Source organism: Pongo abelii, chromosome 19, assembly GCF_028885655.2.
Source record: "Pongo abelii isolate AG06213 chromosome 19, NHGRI_mPonAbe1-v2.0_pri, whole genome shotgun sequence".
Lineage (NCBI taxonomy): Eukaryota > Metazoa > Chordata > Mammalia > Primates > Hominidae > Pongo > Pongo abelii.
This window is the reverse complement of record NC_072004.2, coordinates 52,261,608-52,277,660: the sequence shown is the minus strand read 5'-3', so window position 1 is coordinate 52,277,660 and position 16,053 is coordinate 52,261,608. Positions and strand designations below refer to the sequence as shown.

General features: G+C 46.4%; 1 protein-coding gene across 14 annotated transcripts in view; it reads right to left on the bottom strand.

Moving 5' to 3' along the window:
• Nucleotides 1-910: 910 nt before the first annotated feature.
• Nucleotides 911-16,053, bottom strand: part of ACACA (acetyl-CoA carboxylase alpha) — a 335,341-nt gene continuing 320,198 nt past the window's right edge. For 13 of the 14 annotated variants that reach the window (XM_024234623.3, XM_054536750.2, XM_054536755.2 and 10 more), the window contains 4 exons: nucleotides 13,702-13,856; nucleotides 12,866-13,036; nucleotides 4,819-4,955; nucleotides 911-3,342 (listed from right to left, as the gene is read on the bottom strand). In XM_024234623.3, coding sequence (XP_024090391.1) covers nucleotides 3,219-3,342; nucleotides 4,819-4,955; nucleotides 12,866-13,036; nucleotides 13,702-13,856 — 587 coding nt within the window. In that variant the 3' untranslated portion in view covers nucleotides 911-3,218. Of the gene's footprint in view, nucleotides 3,343-4,818; nucleotides 4,956-5,007; nucleotides 5,143-12,865; nucleotides 13,037-13,701; nucleotides 13,857-16,053 lie in introns of those variants that run through there. The other variant, XM_054536757.2, reaches the window with a different exon arrangement.

Genomic DNA, 16,053 nt, shown 5'->3' with positions numbered 1-16,053 from the left:
GCTGGAGTGCAGTGGTGCAATCTCAGCTCACTGCAACCTCTGCCTCCCAGGTTCAAGCAATTCTCCTGCCTCAGCCTCCTGAGTAGCTGGGACTACAGGTGTGTGCCACTGCTCCCAGCTAATTTTTTATATATTTTTCGGGGGTTTCACCGTGTTAGGATGGTCTCAATCTCCTGATCTCATGATACACCCACCTCAGCCTCCCAAAGTGCTAGGATTATAGGGGTGAGCTACCATGCCCAGCCCATAGAAAGCTTTTTCAGAGAGAGAAACTGAGGCAGAGGGTTGAAGGCACGCAATCATGAGCTTCCTGCCCCAAGTGCCTTTTTGTGCCCAGAGTTAAAAATCCATGAATAGCTAAATAAAGAAAATCTAAAACCTCCCTCTAAAATCTCTAACAAGGGCCATGCGGCCCTAGGGTTTACATTGAGTTATCAGAGCACTCTCAACTTCCTGTATGCTGAGAAGGGACTTCTGAGGACAGTGGGCTCTGGGCTTCAAAGGCTTGGAGCTGTTATCCTCACTAAACAGCTGCGGTCTTTCTTGTCCCTGCTCTAAAGACATTCTCTTTTGGAGGGGACATTCCTGCCAGGACTCCCATCCAGCTCTCAGCAGGAAGAAGTTTCCCATCCTGAAAAACTCAACAGAAACTAAAAAACTGACTCTCTGCCATGGGGTTCCCAAGCATTTGTAGCCTTTCAGAATTTGACCTTGATTCAGCCGATAAGACAAGACAGGGCTGGCCAAGGCCAGCTTTTTACTGCCTACCCATCATCTTTATGCACGTTCAGGAGACAAAGGGCTTTAGGTGTCACAGGGCCATGGAGGGGCTTGCCCCACACTGAGCCCCTGCTGAAAGCAGAACAAGAGATGAGGTGGCTGGGCATGGATTGAAATGACAAACTGTAACTCTTCTACAAATGTAGAGGTTTATTTCAACAAAATGTGTAAAGAGTGCATCTGAAGCTCCTGCTCATCACGGTATGTGTCCATCAAATTCTGAGACAAGTGAAGCCTGTTTTGTAAACGAAGAGAACAGATAATATGGCAGTCTCTGTCCAAGCAGGTCTTGGTCAATATCCATCATTTATACTCCTCCTGCCTTAGTAGCCTTGCATGTGTGAGGGGCTGTGGGAATGTCAGATTGCTCATGTTCTGTGCCTCCGACTTGAAAAATCCTTGTCCAGGGTAAGACCTACGGTGAGGAGCTCTGGGGATGGGGAGGAGGCATTACAGGGTTCTAGAGAGGAAACATATTTGTTTGTGTCATAATTTGGTGGGGAGAGGGGAGGTAAATGAGTGTAACCCACCCTGCCTCTGAAGAGATGCCTGGACAGGCCTCCTTGGGGGTGCAGGACTTCATACCACTTGTAGATATGTGGGATTTGATTTATTGCAAAAAAGCATAGAAGAATAATCTGGTCAAAAATGAATCCAATTCTTAGTAGGTAAGCAAATAGCCAGCAATGGTCAGTGCATTTTCCTGGACTGAGAATTGTCCCCCACTGCTTTATGCCCTTCTCTGAAGGTGCTGAACACCCGCACCTTCCACCAGGGCAGCCGGGCTGAGGCTCTGACTCCTGGGGGCTGTCTGCTCCATACCCAGCCATACGGTGCCCACCTGCAACCCAGAACCATTGACAAGTCCAGCCAATCTATCCGCACAGATTCCTCCTGAAGAAGGGAAGGTGGAGCTCGTTCTTGTGTGCAAACTACAGGGTTAAGGCTCAGAACTGTAGCTTATCCAAGAGCATTCATACCACTGCTTCTCAAACGTCTTAGTGATTTCCTCCTTGGTTATCAGTGACAAATGCAATTAGCTGCACTAAAGGAACCGGATGCTACACCAGCCCTGATCACCTGCCACTCTTGCTTTAGGAACAGGGGAATCAGTAAGTTCTTTTCTTGAATAAACTAGTTGTTGAAAGTAAACTCTCTCCACCACCTGAGGAAGCCCCTGATGCCAGTGAGGAGGGGCCAGTAAGCCTGGAGGACAGCAGCACCATGACTGAGTTGTAAATAATCTTAAGGTCATGTGGATTCTGTATTTCCTGGAAGCCTCCCTCATAGGGAAGGCCAGCTCCTGGTGCTGAGGGTGTAGCTGTCACCAGGGTCCTTTCAGAGCTGTGGGGAGACCTGCTGCCTGTCTACATTCTGGGGGAGAGTAGAACCGTTAGCTGCTAGGACAGTAATCCTGGAACTAGGGAAGAGTGACTGTGGAGGCACCATTAACCTCTCAAAACCATCCAAGCTCCAGGCTTCATAGGAACAACTTTCCAAGTCCTCAAAACAGACTATCTCACTGGCTCTCCACATGGCATAAATAACTAGTTTCCACCAGTGCAGAAAGGGCAGTTCTCTTCTGGCTCCTCCTCTGCCAACTCAGGCTTCACCGCCTGTGGAACTGCTGGGGCCCCTCACGCCACTGGCCTTGCAGCTCCCAGCCACATGCGACAGCTAGTCCAGCAGTGATGTGCAGGCGAGAGGCAGGCCACCTACCTTTCCCTTTGTCCTCAGAGACTGAACCCAAGGTTGAGGTCCCCTGAATCAAGAATAACTGGGTCTATTTTCTTTCTCTGCTTCTTGGCTCACAGTTTTGCCCTCATCTTTGAGTTCCTATGGAGCTTGTAGTACATTTTATGCTCTAATTTTTCTTCATAAAAGGTACCGTGGTTGGTTAAACGGAATCATTCCTCTCCGGTGCCTACTGTGTGCTGGGCTAAGAGTCGGGGTAATAAACAATGGACTTGAGGCTTCCTCCTCTCCTTAGCCCTCCTCTGCTGCCTGTGGCTGCGGCTCATGGGGCCAGGGGTGAGGGGGGCTGCTCACTGCCTGGCAACTCCTCATGCTTCCCCATGCTGGGGGGCCAAGGGGCTGTCAGGACAGAAGGGGCAGCCCTGCTTTGGGTAGTAAGACCTCATGGTACATGTTTGTACCTTTCATTGCCTTCTCAGTCCTGTGCAGGGAGTGGAGGACTAGGCCTGGCCAGGGTAATAAATACTGAATGGGGTAGGTGTGACTGGTGGGCTGGAGGGGATTCTGTGATCTTACATCCCAGGATATCATGCATAACCTGAAACACTTGAGAGGAAGTAAAATGCCACTTTGACTCCAGTGCTGGGTCTCCTGTGCCTTCTCATTACAGTGGTTGCAGTTGTTAAAAGGCAGCTCTAGCCCTTTTCTCCAGAGACAGGGCAGGGACAGGCAGGAAGCTCTTCCTACGTGGAAGGGGAATCCATTGTGGAGAGGATCCGTACGACTTCTGCTCGCTGAGTGGGTGATATGTGCTGGGTCATATGGATGATGGAATCCATGGCAACCTCTGGATTGGCCTGGACCAAGCTGGAAAGGAAGATTGAGAATGGTGAAGAAAAGAGAGGCAGAAGTGTCTAGATCAGGACAGCTAAAGAACTGCCCAATAAACATGCGTGCACCGTCCACTGCAGACATTTTAGTCACGCCTCACCTTATTTGTTTCCCTATATTACAAATATCCAGCCAAGGTAGTGCAAGATGAACCCAAAACATTTTGCTATGTTGAAAAAGGAATTAAACCCAAAACAAAAACAATGGGGGCATGTCACAAAGACAGCAATTGGGGCATCAAAATAAGCCCAGTAATGAATTATAAATCAGTAAAAAATAGAACTTCATGAGTCTATACCAATAATGAATATATAAAAGAATCGGCAGGAGTGAGGACTGAGTGGTGACTGGTAATTGTGGAGGGTGTGCTGGAGTTGGAAAGTTATCATTTTGCAAGCTCATTGTAAAGGCTGCACCAGAGGGAAATTTTGATGAAAGCAAGATACTTGCGTGGCCTTAAAATGTCTTCCCGCAGACTACTTATTAGGTGCAAGGGGGGAAAATCATAATTATACGGTAGAGAAATGGAGCAACATCTTGACCAGGGGATGAAATTAACAAGAGGAAGAGCAGATAAACAGCATGTGCCCCCAGATGTGGTGCCCTGTGAAGGTTCTGGCCAGAGCACCTCACCTGCATCTCATCATGGGGAGACATCAGACAAACTCAAAATGAGCAATGTTCTACAGATGGTAGATATCAGATAAAAGTTTTTAATCAATGTTAAATTTACAAAAGTGGATCATTTTATGATGGTTATGTAAAAGTATCCCTATTCTCAGCAAATGCACACTGAAATATTTGGGGGTAAAGGCCATGATATATGTAACACTCTTAAGTAGTTCAGAAAGAGGAAAAATGTATACACATATGGGAGGGCAGGCACACTCATAAGTGATATAGCAAGGGAGAGAAAATGTAACAGGTAAATCTGAGTACAGATGTTATATATAGGGGTGTTCCTTGTACTGTTTTTAATTTTATAACTTTTCTGTAAGTGAAATGTTTCCAAATAAAGTTTTATAAAAATGTCCCTGCAGTCTCTACCACCGATCCTATGGAGCAGACTGAAGCCTCTAGAAGGATACAGCTAACTCTTGGCTGGAGGAGGTGAGGAGGTGGTTTCCCAGGAAACCACCACACACACAATCAGCTTTCCTCCCAGAGTCGTTCATCCAGTTTTGAGTATCAGCATTCAGAGCTAAGAGGTGGGCACAGTGAACTCAGCCTTCATCTAGCTGAGATTACTAAGTGCCCCTGGGGAGCAGTAGCTGAAAAAGAATTGGGCTTCAGGCCGTATCTGTACCTGTGGGTCAACTACAGCTGTCTCAAACAGCAAGAGACTGCAGAGATTGCAAGGTTTCTGCGATCATCTCATGATTTGTTTGGAAACTTTTTAATCCAAAGAAATTAGCCCTCCTTCTCTAGCGGAGTTCTCCACATTGGTCTCACCTGCGGATTTGCTTGAGGACGTAGTCTCTGCTGATGCATTTGATGTTTTCCTCTATTACCGAGTGAACACCATCCTCCTCTGTCAGCTGTTTCTCTAGCCACTCTGCCAGATCCTTATTATTGTCCCAAACATAGGCCTGCAAACAGATGACTCTTGGTCAAACACCAGGGGTCAGGCCAGGCCGGGACACTCTGACTGTGCAGGATCTGAAGTGCTTACTCCGAAAGTGTGCTCCGTGTCCACGATTCTCCTTCACTGTCGGCATCGTGCAGGAGGAGGAAGTAGGCCTCGCGGCAGGAGCTGCGCCCCTTCTCCTTCTCTTCCTTTATGGACACAGGTGTACACCTGAAGTCACCATGGGGCTCTCCCGAGCACTCTGGTGCTCATACCCTGACTCTGTCCTGTCAGACTCTAGGGACCCACCTATTTGACAAAGGCTAAGAGAATTCAATAACCTGACAGATTTGAGAGAACCAGTTAAAAGCCCAAATTACTTAGTAAAAGTGTGATTGAGAAGGCGAGGCTGTTTATTTGGTGTTTTGCTTTCAGAGGAACTGAGACACAATGCCTAAAGTATAAGTCTCTAGCCCCAGTGAGGCCTGGCAGTCACTGGATGGATGAAGTCTCCTGAAATAGAGCCCACTGTCTTTCGATGAGGCACAGACGGGGAACTGATGGGAGGGAAGTCTTGTTGCCAGGGTAGAGCCACCAGGTCAGAAACCTAAGCCCCATTTTATTACCTACGAGAGTATTCGAAAGGATCAAGACGTCCATAACCCTGAAAGTCTCAACAAACCACCTCTCACCTCCTTTTCAAGATCATTTAGCTGAGTATTTCCTAGGTGGTTGACTACATAATAATTCAGGAGTGTGTTAGAAGCCTAATAGCCTTCTCCTTGCTCTCTTCTCCTCTCATTTTCTTTACAAATAATTTAGGAATCGTTTTGTTAATGGTTTCTGGAAAACCAAGTACCACAATTAGGGCTCATTCATATTTATGTCATTTTGTTTGGGTAATTAAACACAAAGCTCGTCATTTAAAGGTGCGCTATCCTTCTCTGTTATCACTAATGAAGTCAAAGTCAGAATGACAATGAGTTTGATGCTGTAATTTAATAGGTGGGTACATTAGGGACTCTGAGGCTTTGAGGTTTGAGACGTGACTACAAGAAGCCTGTATACAAGCAAGGTCACCAAAACCACAGCTGTGACTACTGGGCTGCAGAGGAAATGTTTTCATCACAAGAGGCCTCAAGCAGTACAAAACTGAGCACTAGCCTATTTTCTAACTATCTCGTGCCTTCAAATATAATGGTTTCTTTTCAGACTCTCACATCCTGTCTGTAACTTAGCTGCTGACTTAGTTGTGACTGGTTATTTAATGTATGTCATTTCATCGACGTCTCTGTTTCTAAAAATTAAGTTCTTTACATTGGAAAGATGAAGGCTTCCGGGGACTAAGGATCAGCAGTATGTCTCTTTTAGTTCTTTGTCCATTTCTTTTTCTGACTCAAATGTGCCCAGTTCTGTTTCTAATCACTGATAAGCAGATCAGCAATTCTTCGGCTGGGGTGTGTGGCCCCGTCAGTGCAAACCTGAGTGAGCCTCTCCTCTCTGTGCCTGGGTTAGGACTCCCAGCATCTCTCAAGGCCAAACTGCCTTGAGAAAGTGTTTTGCGCCTAAGGAAAGGAAGTGTCACATCAGCCCCTATCCACGAGGGAGAAGGTAGCACTGCTTTTCCCATAACATGGTTTTAACTCACTCTTGTGACCCAGCTTGCTGCATGCCCCACATATGGATGGGTCCCCCTGGACTCCTAAACATCGCCACCTAAATTTCAACATTTCCGTTTCCATCATTGGCAATTTACTCTTCTGCTCCATGGTTTCAGGACTTCTACACATACCCCTACTTATGAAGATTGGGGTGGAGGGGAGGAAAAATAAAACAATAAATGCTTCTTGGATTTCAGAATGGAAAAAAAAAAAAAAAACCCCAAGATTTTTAGATTTACCCAAGAATCCCAAAGCCTTTAGTTTAGGAGAATATTTAATACTCTTATTAATCATTTTTAATCCGTTTGCTTTTAATTAAGAAACAGCATGATGCTTTTCTATCAACATATGCCAGGGAGCAGATTAATTGTGGCTTAAGATAACTCTCCTTGATTGGTGTAATGTATTAGCTAACGAGATGCCTGCTTCCAACGATGCTCAGACACTACACTGGAAAGCCAGCTACCCTCTAGAGAAAACTCTTCTGCCTTCCCCTCCTGCAGCCACAGAGTATGCTAGGTGTTTAAACATTTTGAAAAGTTCCCAGACAGGATTAGGGCAATGCATTCCAAGTTTTACAGTTGCTTGAAAATATGGGCCCTATAAAAAGATCTGCTGTTTACGCAAAGTACAACTGGATGACAATGACCATGCCAGACCCCAGTGGATTATAGCCTAGAGGAGTACATGAAGGAAAGGGGTCTCAAGTTCTAATCAGCTGCATGTTTAGCAAAAATAAACTTATGTAAGCATAGTGCCACTGGTTTTTCTCAACAGACCTGGGAGGGTTACTATACTGTTGTGGGCTAATTTGCTCCACCTGGGAAAAGCAAGCTCCCTTCCACTGGGTTATAGAGTTTGCAGTTTGTTTTTTTTTCTTCCTCCAGACAGGGTCTCCTCCTGTTGCCCGGGCTGGAGTACAGTGGCATGATCACAGCTCATTGCAGCCCGAAACTCCTGGGCTCACGTGATTCTCCCACATCAGCATCCTGAATAGCTAGGATTACAGGCATGCCCCACCATGCCCGGCAAAACTTTTTTTGGTAGAAACAGGGTCTCATTATGTTGCCCAGGCTGGTCTTGAACTCCTGGGCTAAAGCAGTTCCCCTGCCTTGGCCTCCCAAAGTGCTGGGATTATAGGCATGCGCCACTGTGCCCAGCCAGAGCCTACAGTTTCTTGTTTGCTCTCTTAGAACAGTTGTAAGACTCAATTCCAGTCACCCAGAAGGATAGGCCAACCTTATTCCCAGGAAGAAGGCATTATTATTTCCCTCTTTAAAATTATGAAAATGGGCCTGGCACAGTGGCTCATGCCTGTTATCCCAGCAATTTGGGAGGCTGAGGCAGGGAATTGCTGGAGTCCAGGAGTTTCAGACCAGCCTGGGCAACATGGCAAAACCCCCTCTCTACAAAAAAAATCAGCCAGGTGGGGTGGTGTGTGCCTATAGTCCCAGCTACTTGGGAGGCTGAGGTGGGAGGGGAGGATCACCTGAGCCCAGGAGGTTGAGGCTGAAAGTGAGTCATCATACCTACTCCAGCAGCCTGGGCAACAAAGTAAGACCAAAAAAATAAAAGGGAAAGAAAATGTGGCCAGTCATTCCTAGTATTCTAGCGTGGACTTTAAACAAGTGTGATATGCTAGGCTGCTAACATCATGACAGGCCTGGGCCCGTATGCCACCTGTCTGCATATCCATCTGTATCAGAACATTTTACCAATAAAATATCAATAATTCTACATCACAACAGTGGCCTGTCCTAAAATGAATGTTCAACAGACACTTTCTCTCTACATCAGCGGATAAGTATCTCAGGCACTAGTCAGCCTCACTAATTTTATGTAGTAATTAGTCTATCTCACAACATCTAAATGACCTGTTTGGAAAGTTTCATTTCTAACACATTGGATAGCTGTTAAGTCCTCCTTAGACAATAGTTCAGCAGGGCCAGGGAGTGACCAGGGCACAACCTGATGGATGTGAGCCCTGACTACTATACCCTACTAATAACTCACCTTAGGAGCTGCTTGGAGACACCTCCAGCTAGGGAGGCTCCTCCCATTTCTGACCTTCTAGACTTCTGGGAAACACACAGCCTGATGGGTGTAGGGATGGCATACACATCCCAAGGTACACTCATATTTTGGAAAGACATTTTCAATACACCTACACTTACAAGGCTAAGCCCTATCCAACAGAAGCCCAAGAAAGGATGTGATTTTTTTCCAGAGGCTTTAGAGTACAATAGCCAAAGGACATGTGGGCTAGGGTGGCCATCAGACCCCTGTGAACCAAGCTCCTGTGAGCCAATCCCATCTCAGCTCCAGGCCCATAGCAGGGCCAAGCAATGCTTTCCAGGTTCTACCTCACCTCCTCCCTGCCTGGCCCTGTGTGAGAAGTTTGGTGTATGAGACTTATTCATCAGTAGCCTGAGGCCAGGTTTTGAGGTCAGTGGAAATAAGAGACCCTATCAATAGTGCTTTTTCCTCTATGATCCTCACAGGGGCCTCCGTTGAGCATTCATTGCACTTGGAAATCCAGAATAAGAGCAAGTGGGTAGCTGTGTGAACAATAAGAATGCACCATGGCATCAGGTTGTGGGAACATGAGAGCATGTCAAACTAAAGAGCGTCTGAGCACCCACTGTGCTCAGGAGTCAGCCTCCTTTCCACCGAGGTCAATCAGCTGTACATTTTTGACTGGTACATTTTGACTGGTCTATGTTGCTATTATTTTTTTACTTTCTAACATGGAGGAGGGGAAACTAGCATATTTTGAATGTCTACTGAGCCAGACATTGTGTTCCATACTTTCTCTTTTTGGAGACAGGGTCTCTGTTGCCCAGGCTGGGGTGCCGTGGCGCCATCATAGCGCACTATAACCTCAAATTCCTTGGCCAAGCGATGCTCCTGCCTCAGCCCCCTGAGGACCTAGGACTACATGGGTGTGCCACGACACCGAGCAAATTTTAAAATTTTTTGTGAAGACAGGGTCTTGCTTTGTTATCCTGGCCTCAAGTGATCCTCCCACTTCAGCTTCCCAAAGCACTGGGATTACAGACGTGAGCCACCACATCTGACTTATGCTCCATACTTTACTCATGTTATTTAAAACTCACCGAACCCCATGACATAAACACCACCCCCATTTTACAGATGAGGGAATGGAGGCTTAAATAATATGCCCATGCCAGTAAATGACAAAGCTGGGATCCCAGTTTATGAGATTTCAAAACCCACATTCTCATTGTTCCATGCGGAGTCCTAATTTCAATTTCTACTATTGGGGTTTGGGAAAAAATAAATCAGCCTGTTTGAAAAACCACATACTTCAAATTTTGGATCTAAGAATCAAGTGAGAAACCATGCCCAGGATACAAATGTGTGCCATGTTCTTATGACCCAATTTAAACTACTGTTCTTGTTATTTTCGTCAAGGAGCTGTAGTGATGCTTTGCTTCTGCCTGCAGTGAAACTATGAACCATAAATCCTACTATTTCCTATAGTAGGATCGTCCCAGTGGATTCAAACAGACTCCCATAACTCATGGTAACAGATATCTCTAAGGGAAACAAAAGAATTATAGTGCTCAGTTATATAACATCACCGTGTCTTCAATTTTCTGTCCCAGAATCTCTGTTTTCAGGATTAAGATTAAGAAAACAAATTCTCTGGGAACAAAAAGAACACATGGCATGGCTAATAGATGCCTATCATGAAATGTCTTTTCTTACCAGTAACCAACCACAATAAGGATTAGAGGGTCACTTCCTGGTGCAAAGCCAGGGTCTAGACTCAACCAGTCTTTGCACTTGAGAAGCACAACACACAGTATCTATCGTTCTTTGAACAGCCCCCCCACCCCCCAAAAAAAACACCATTTCCAAACAGCAAGCAGATTGTACATCACTCCTTCAGAGGCACACAGATGGCTTTTTAACACTGCAACCCTTTCTTCTCTCAAGGGCGCTGCAGATTTTATCACCCACCCCACACTAAACTAGGTCCTGCTGAGCCTGCAGAATATGGAAGGAGGTTTCAAAGCCACATGCCCTGACATCATAGGATTACCCATCCTCACATTCAGTCTTTGGCATTCCTCTCAGAGAACTCAGGAGAATGCTGCCTTTTGTAGGTGGGCACAAGGGAAATAGCCTCAATGCTCAGCATAGTTGGCTCCCAGTGCCTAGGCAGCCTCTTCCTGAGCTATGGGGTTGGGGTTCTCTTCTGTGCTTCAATTCCAGCCAGGAGCTTGTACACATGTGGTCAACTGTTCTCTCCATTGATAAGAGATGGCAGTGACCTATTTCTTCAGATGCTCTGTCCGCTTGGGAGCAGGATGCTAGGGAAAAGCTGAAGGGCCTATCTACTTGCTTCATGCTTGGGGGGAAACTATTCCTTCTCCTCATCCTTGTGCCTACTGAGGCTGGAAACATCCATTAGTGACTAATGTGGTAGGGAGGCAGTGCAGGCCTCTCCTGGCCAGACACATACACACACACTCCATTTACCTAGCCGGCCACTCTTAACTAGAGAACAACCTCTTATTTTATACTTGCGTGACTTTCAATGCCAACTTCCACTAGAAGCTGCTGGTAGCCACTGACAAAATTGTCTCACTCAATTATGATGCCACAGACTGACCTTAACCTGAACCAAATGTCGGAGAAGGCTGTGCTCCCCCACTGCACATTTGAAATATTTATCCAAAGAAGCTTTTCAGTCATAAAAAAATGGGCAGACTTAATACAAAGGTGAATACTAGAAGCACCCCAATTCACTGGCTTTAAAACTGACAGCAAATCTTGGAGCTCCTCCTTGAGAATGATTAGCAGAGGCTTCAGGCAACACTTTCTAGGCAGAGGCCAGAGTGCCCCTCTTTGTGGACCAGGACCCTTCAAGCCACCACCAGCCACCCAGCCCTCCATCAATACTCTAACCTGGTAGTCACCAAATGTTTGTGATCACATAGCAATGAGAAAGACAAATATATTTTGAGCACATACTACCAATATTCTGATAAAATGCATATATGATATAAATGATTAATCCATATATTAATTACTAATAAAGGTTAATTTCTTTTTGTTAGTAAAAATAGAAATAAAAGTTCCAGCTTTTTCTTCCCATCCTCTCCCATGGAATGTCTTATGCAGCCCACTATTCCAGGGGCAAATGCTGGTACCCTTGCTAGGTCATCCTGGCTTGAGACCTGCCCCATCCCCAACACTGAGGCTAGAGCACCAGGGACACCATCTCAGTGGGGTTACTGCTCTAGGTCACGAGCCCTCTCTGTGAGATCACCCCAAGAAAATGCCAACTTCATAGATCCCTTTCCCTGCATAAGGGTGGATACTTCCTTCCATCTCTGATTGGAAGTAGGCAGCTCTTTAGTTGTAGTCATGGCATCTTCTTCCAATCACATCCTGTTAGGCTTCTGCTCTTAGCCCCTCCAATTCCCTCCTCCACACAGCCCCCTGAGTGGTCTTTCTAAAATAGAAGTCAGAGCATGTCACTCCACTGCTTAAAATACCTGAGTGGTTTCCCACAGGCCCCAGGACAAAGTCCAAACTCCTTGACAGCTTACATGGCCCTGTGTGATCATGCCCCTGCCCCTTCTTCCTACCAGGCACCCAGTCTCTGAGCTGCCCTGAAACAGTTGCAGGATATTCCTTTGATGCATGTTGCTCTTACTCTCACGGCTTAGGATGATGCTGTTCCTTCTGCAGGAACATTCCTCCTAAGCCCTGACCGCCCCCAAATCCAGCCTTTTCCTCTGGTTCATTTCTGCTTTGTTTTCCAGCCTCTGCTGAGACATCACTTACTCCACAAGGCTTCTTAGACTCTCCCCCATCCTTCCCAGAGAGGGTCAAGTATCCTTTGCTGTGTTTAACATGGGCCTCACTATTATGCATGACCTCTTTATCTGTCTCCCCCTCTAGATGGTGAGCTCTATGTGGATAGGAACAACATTTGCCTCTTTCACTGCCATGCCTCCAGAACCAAATGCAGTGTCTAGTACACAGTAAGTGTTCAAAAAGGTCTGCTGAATGATTGCGCAAGCTGTAACATATGCCCTACCACCTCCTCTGACAAGATGTCATGACACGACATGTTAGGGGGAGTAGCTGGGGGAGGAAACAGCTTGGATCTCTATGTTTCCCTTCCACTCCTGCCCTTAGAGGCCTGTGGACTCTTTGCTGGCAAGCCTTGCAGCCCTCAGGTGGTGTGAGGAGCTCAGCAAAAAGGCTTCTCTTTGAGTGTCCCACCTACCTTTACTGTTCCTTCCACTTCCACAAACCAGCGCCTTAACATGGCTTGAATCTGGCCGTCAGTCAGCTCAGGGTTGGCATTGTGGATTTTCTTCTTGACCAGGTCCTCCAGCAGAAGACGCCTCAGCCGCCAGTAGAAGAAGGTACGGGATGTTTTCCAATCCAGGATATCCTACATGCAGAGAAGAATAAGCTTAGTCAGCCCAGTCCTAATTCCTGCTTAATGCTCAGTCTGGAGGGAAACCCACAGGCATAAAAACTGATTCTCCAGGCAAGCCCTTCACAGACAAGAGCTGGCTGTAAATTCCTAGCACTTCCAGATGTCCCCCAGGGCAGAAATGCAGCCCACATGCCCTGCTGTCTGCAGCACTGTGCACAGCCATGGGTCTGGCTAATGCTGATCCCACACATGGCTGAGATGTTCTGGGGAAGCGGCTGTGAGTTCCCAGATAACCAGACAAGGATAAATTGGTTTTGAGAAGATGGATCAAACAACTTGCAGATCAATTATGAGTTAGCTACTGTGGAAGCCTTGACCCTATAGTAACCCACATCCTGAGGACCCGTCACCAGTGAAGTCACATGTGACTCAGTTTCCCACCAGTAAAATGCAGCTTGCCTCCTGAGGAATTAATGGAAACCTAAATTATACATTGTTTTAGGATGATAACAGTTACAGAAAAAGCGAAAATCTAAAAAATATTGAAAATGTTTTGATCTGCAGAAGTTGTTTTAATTTGGCCCTCATAGCTCCCTGCTTGTGAGCCTGTGTGCAACCCACACACACACTTGCCCACATGTGGGCCTCTGACAAGAAGTGGCAACCATTGTACTTACGCTAATAACACCCTTCTCCTGCATCCGGCCTGGTGTGTCGTGCAAGTCAGCAAACTGCACGGCTACCTGATGGTAAATGGGAATTAGGAATTCCTCCCGCTCCTTCAACTTGTTCTCCAACTCCTTCCGCTCAGCTGTGCTTAGCTCTGGGGTCCCTGCAATTAGATAAACATGCCCATCACACTCTGTAATGACCAGGAATCTCTCTGCACAGAAGCAGCCACAATCACGGGAAGCTCAACATCAGCCTGCCCCCTCTTCCCTCTGTGGCCTGGCTCTCCCTTGTCTTCTCTGCTCTTTGCTGATTAACAGGGCCCTACAAGATGCCAGACCTGTCTTTACCTTGCCACAGGAAGCCCACATGCCTTCTTTTCCCTGTGGCAGTCACAAGTGTGAAGGCAGATGGCAGCCCCTCTCCCATGCCTCTCCCCTAGAAGGTGCAAGTAGCGACCTAGAGGCCTGCAGCATATTGCTGACACCACCCAGGCTCCTCCTCCTCCTGAGGCCAGTAATTGTACACTGACACCACGCCCATCCCTGCTGACCAGCATCAAAGCAGCTGGGCTATTCCACACATGGGATGTGGTGAAAGCACCCCTAAACTCCAAGCACAAACTAGTAGCTCCTGTTTCCCTGTGTACATGCGAGTTATCTGCCAAACTTGGCAAGGACCTGAATAACTCCTAAAGGTACAAGCCATAGTACTTCATGGCTTCTAATCTCAGGTTTATATACTTTTAACCTCTAATTAGTAGAACTCAATCTAATTAGAGCCAGATCCTCATGTCTTGTGTCAGCTCGGTGGGTTAGCCTGTGCTCTCCTGCCTGGACTGCTACTGCCAGAGCCAATCCCTGACCAGAGTGACAAAGACATTCTACTTCTTGGGCTAAAGGAGAAGGATGTAAAAAGAGAAAGAGAGTCGGCAAACCTCATGTGGATCACTGCGCACGGTACCCTGACTCAACAGACAGGAGACTTTGGAACCCCTTATATCAAGGAGGGACCCCTCCCCCAATCAATAGTGTCCCAGTAGAGGTGTTGCTATGGTGCGCCTTTCTTCCTAATTACTTTCAGAATGGGATCGGCAATCAATACTGAAAATTTAGCTGCCTGCCTAGTAAGGAGGAGTAAGTCTAGCTGAAGGAGCAATAGGTGACAGCCCCTGGTGTTAGGGACACCCTGAAGTGCTTTGTCACTAAAGCTGACAAATAAATACATGAGCACAGGATGCAGAAGAGGAAGGTCTATTTCAAGCATGCCTGTCTGGGAACAGGCCTTGTTTTTTACACCACAATGAATCATATGCCATAAACAGCCTTGGGCTGCTGACTGAGCCGTAAGTATTATACATAAACACAGGTTAACAGAGGAGGGATGTAACTATAGTACTTAAGTTTCATTTTTATTAGTTTTTTGGATGCCCAACTCTACCTCTTTTTTTAAGCTCATCACCATTTTAAAACTGTGATGAAGGTGCCACTGATCTGCTGCTTTAGGCCCCGGCACCTCAGCAGTGTTCCTTCAAAAACACCTGAACAGCATGAACGCACAGGGCCCCACGCTAAGGGATGACACAAAGGCCCATGCATTCTAGTGTAGATCTGCCTGGAGGGCTGATGGCAGGAGGGCTGATTGCGGGAGGGCTGATGGCGGGAGAGCTGATGGCGGGAGGGCTGATGGCGGGCTGATGGGAGGAGGGCTGATGGGAGGAGGGCTGAGGGATGGAGGGCTGATGGGAGAAGGGCTGAGGGATGGAGGGCTGGCTGGTGTCTTCGGAGATGAGACATTCTCAGAACACCCTTGTTAGGGAAGCAAATGTTTTCCCTTCTCCACAGAAAGAAACCAAGATTCCCTGGAGAAATAGCTGATTCTAGGGATGAGGTAGGGAAAACATCAGATGAACCTGGGGTATATTGTGACAAAAAACAAGGAAGCCCTCAAAAGACGATTGAGACATGTTAGAAAAATGCAGGAGCCAGTTTTGAATGTGTTCCCACTGGCCAAATCTGGGACAATGAGCACTAAAATAAATAATGATATTTATTAACAGACAGAATATTTGTGGAATGAAACTAGAATCTACCAATTCACCCTCATATAAGTAATTAAATGAGGGAGAAGGGAAAGGGAACACTCTCTCTTCCAGCAGAAGAACAATAAGTGTAGAGGAAATGATGGAATTAGAAAAATCACCGTTTTACAAGCATCACAGTAAATTACTCTGCCAAGAATCATCAATGGATGTCAAAGCCAGTGGGTGAAAGTTTGATAAGAAACAGAATATTCACAAAGTCTTAAAATATTCCTTACAAATCACTTATTAATTACAAAGGGGAAAATGGTAACTTTAT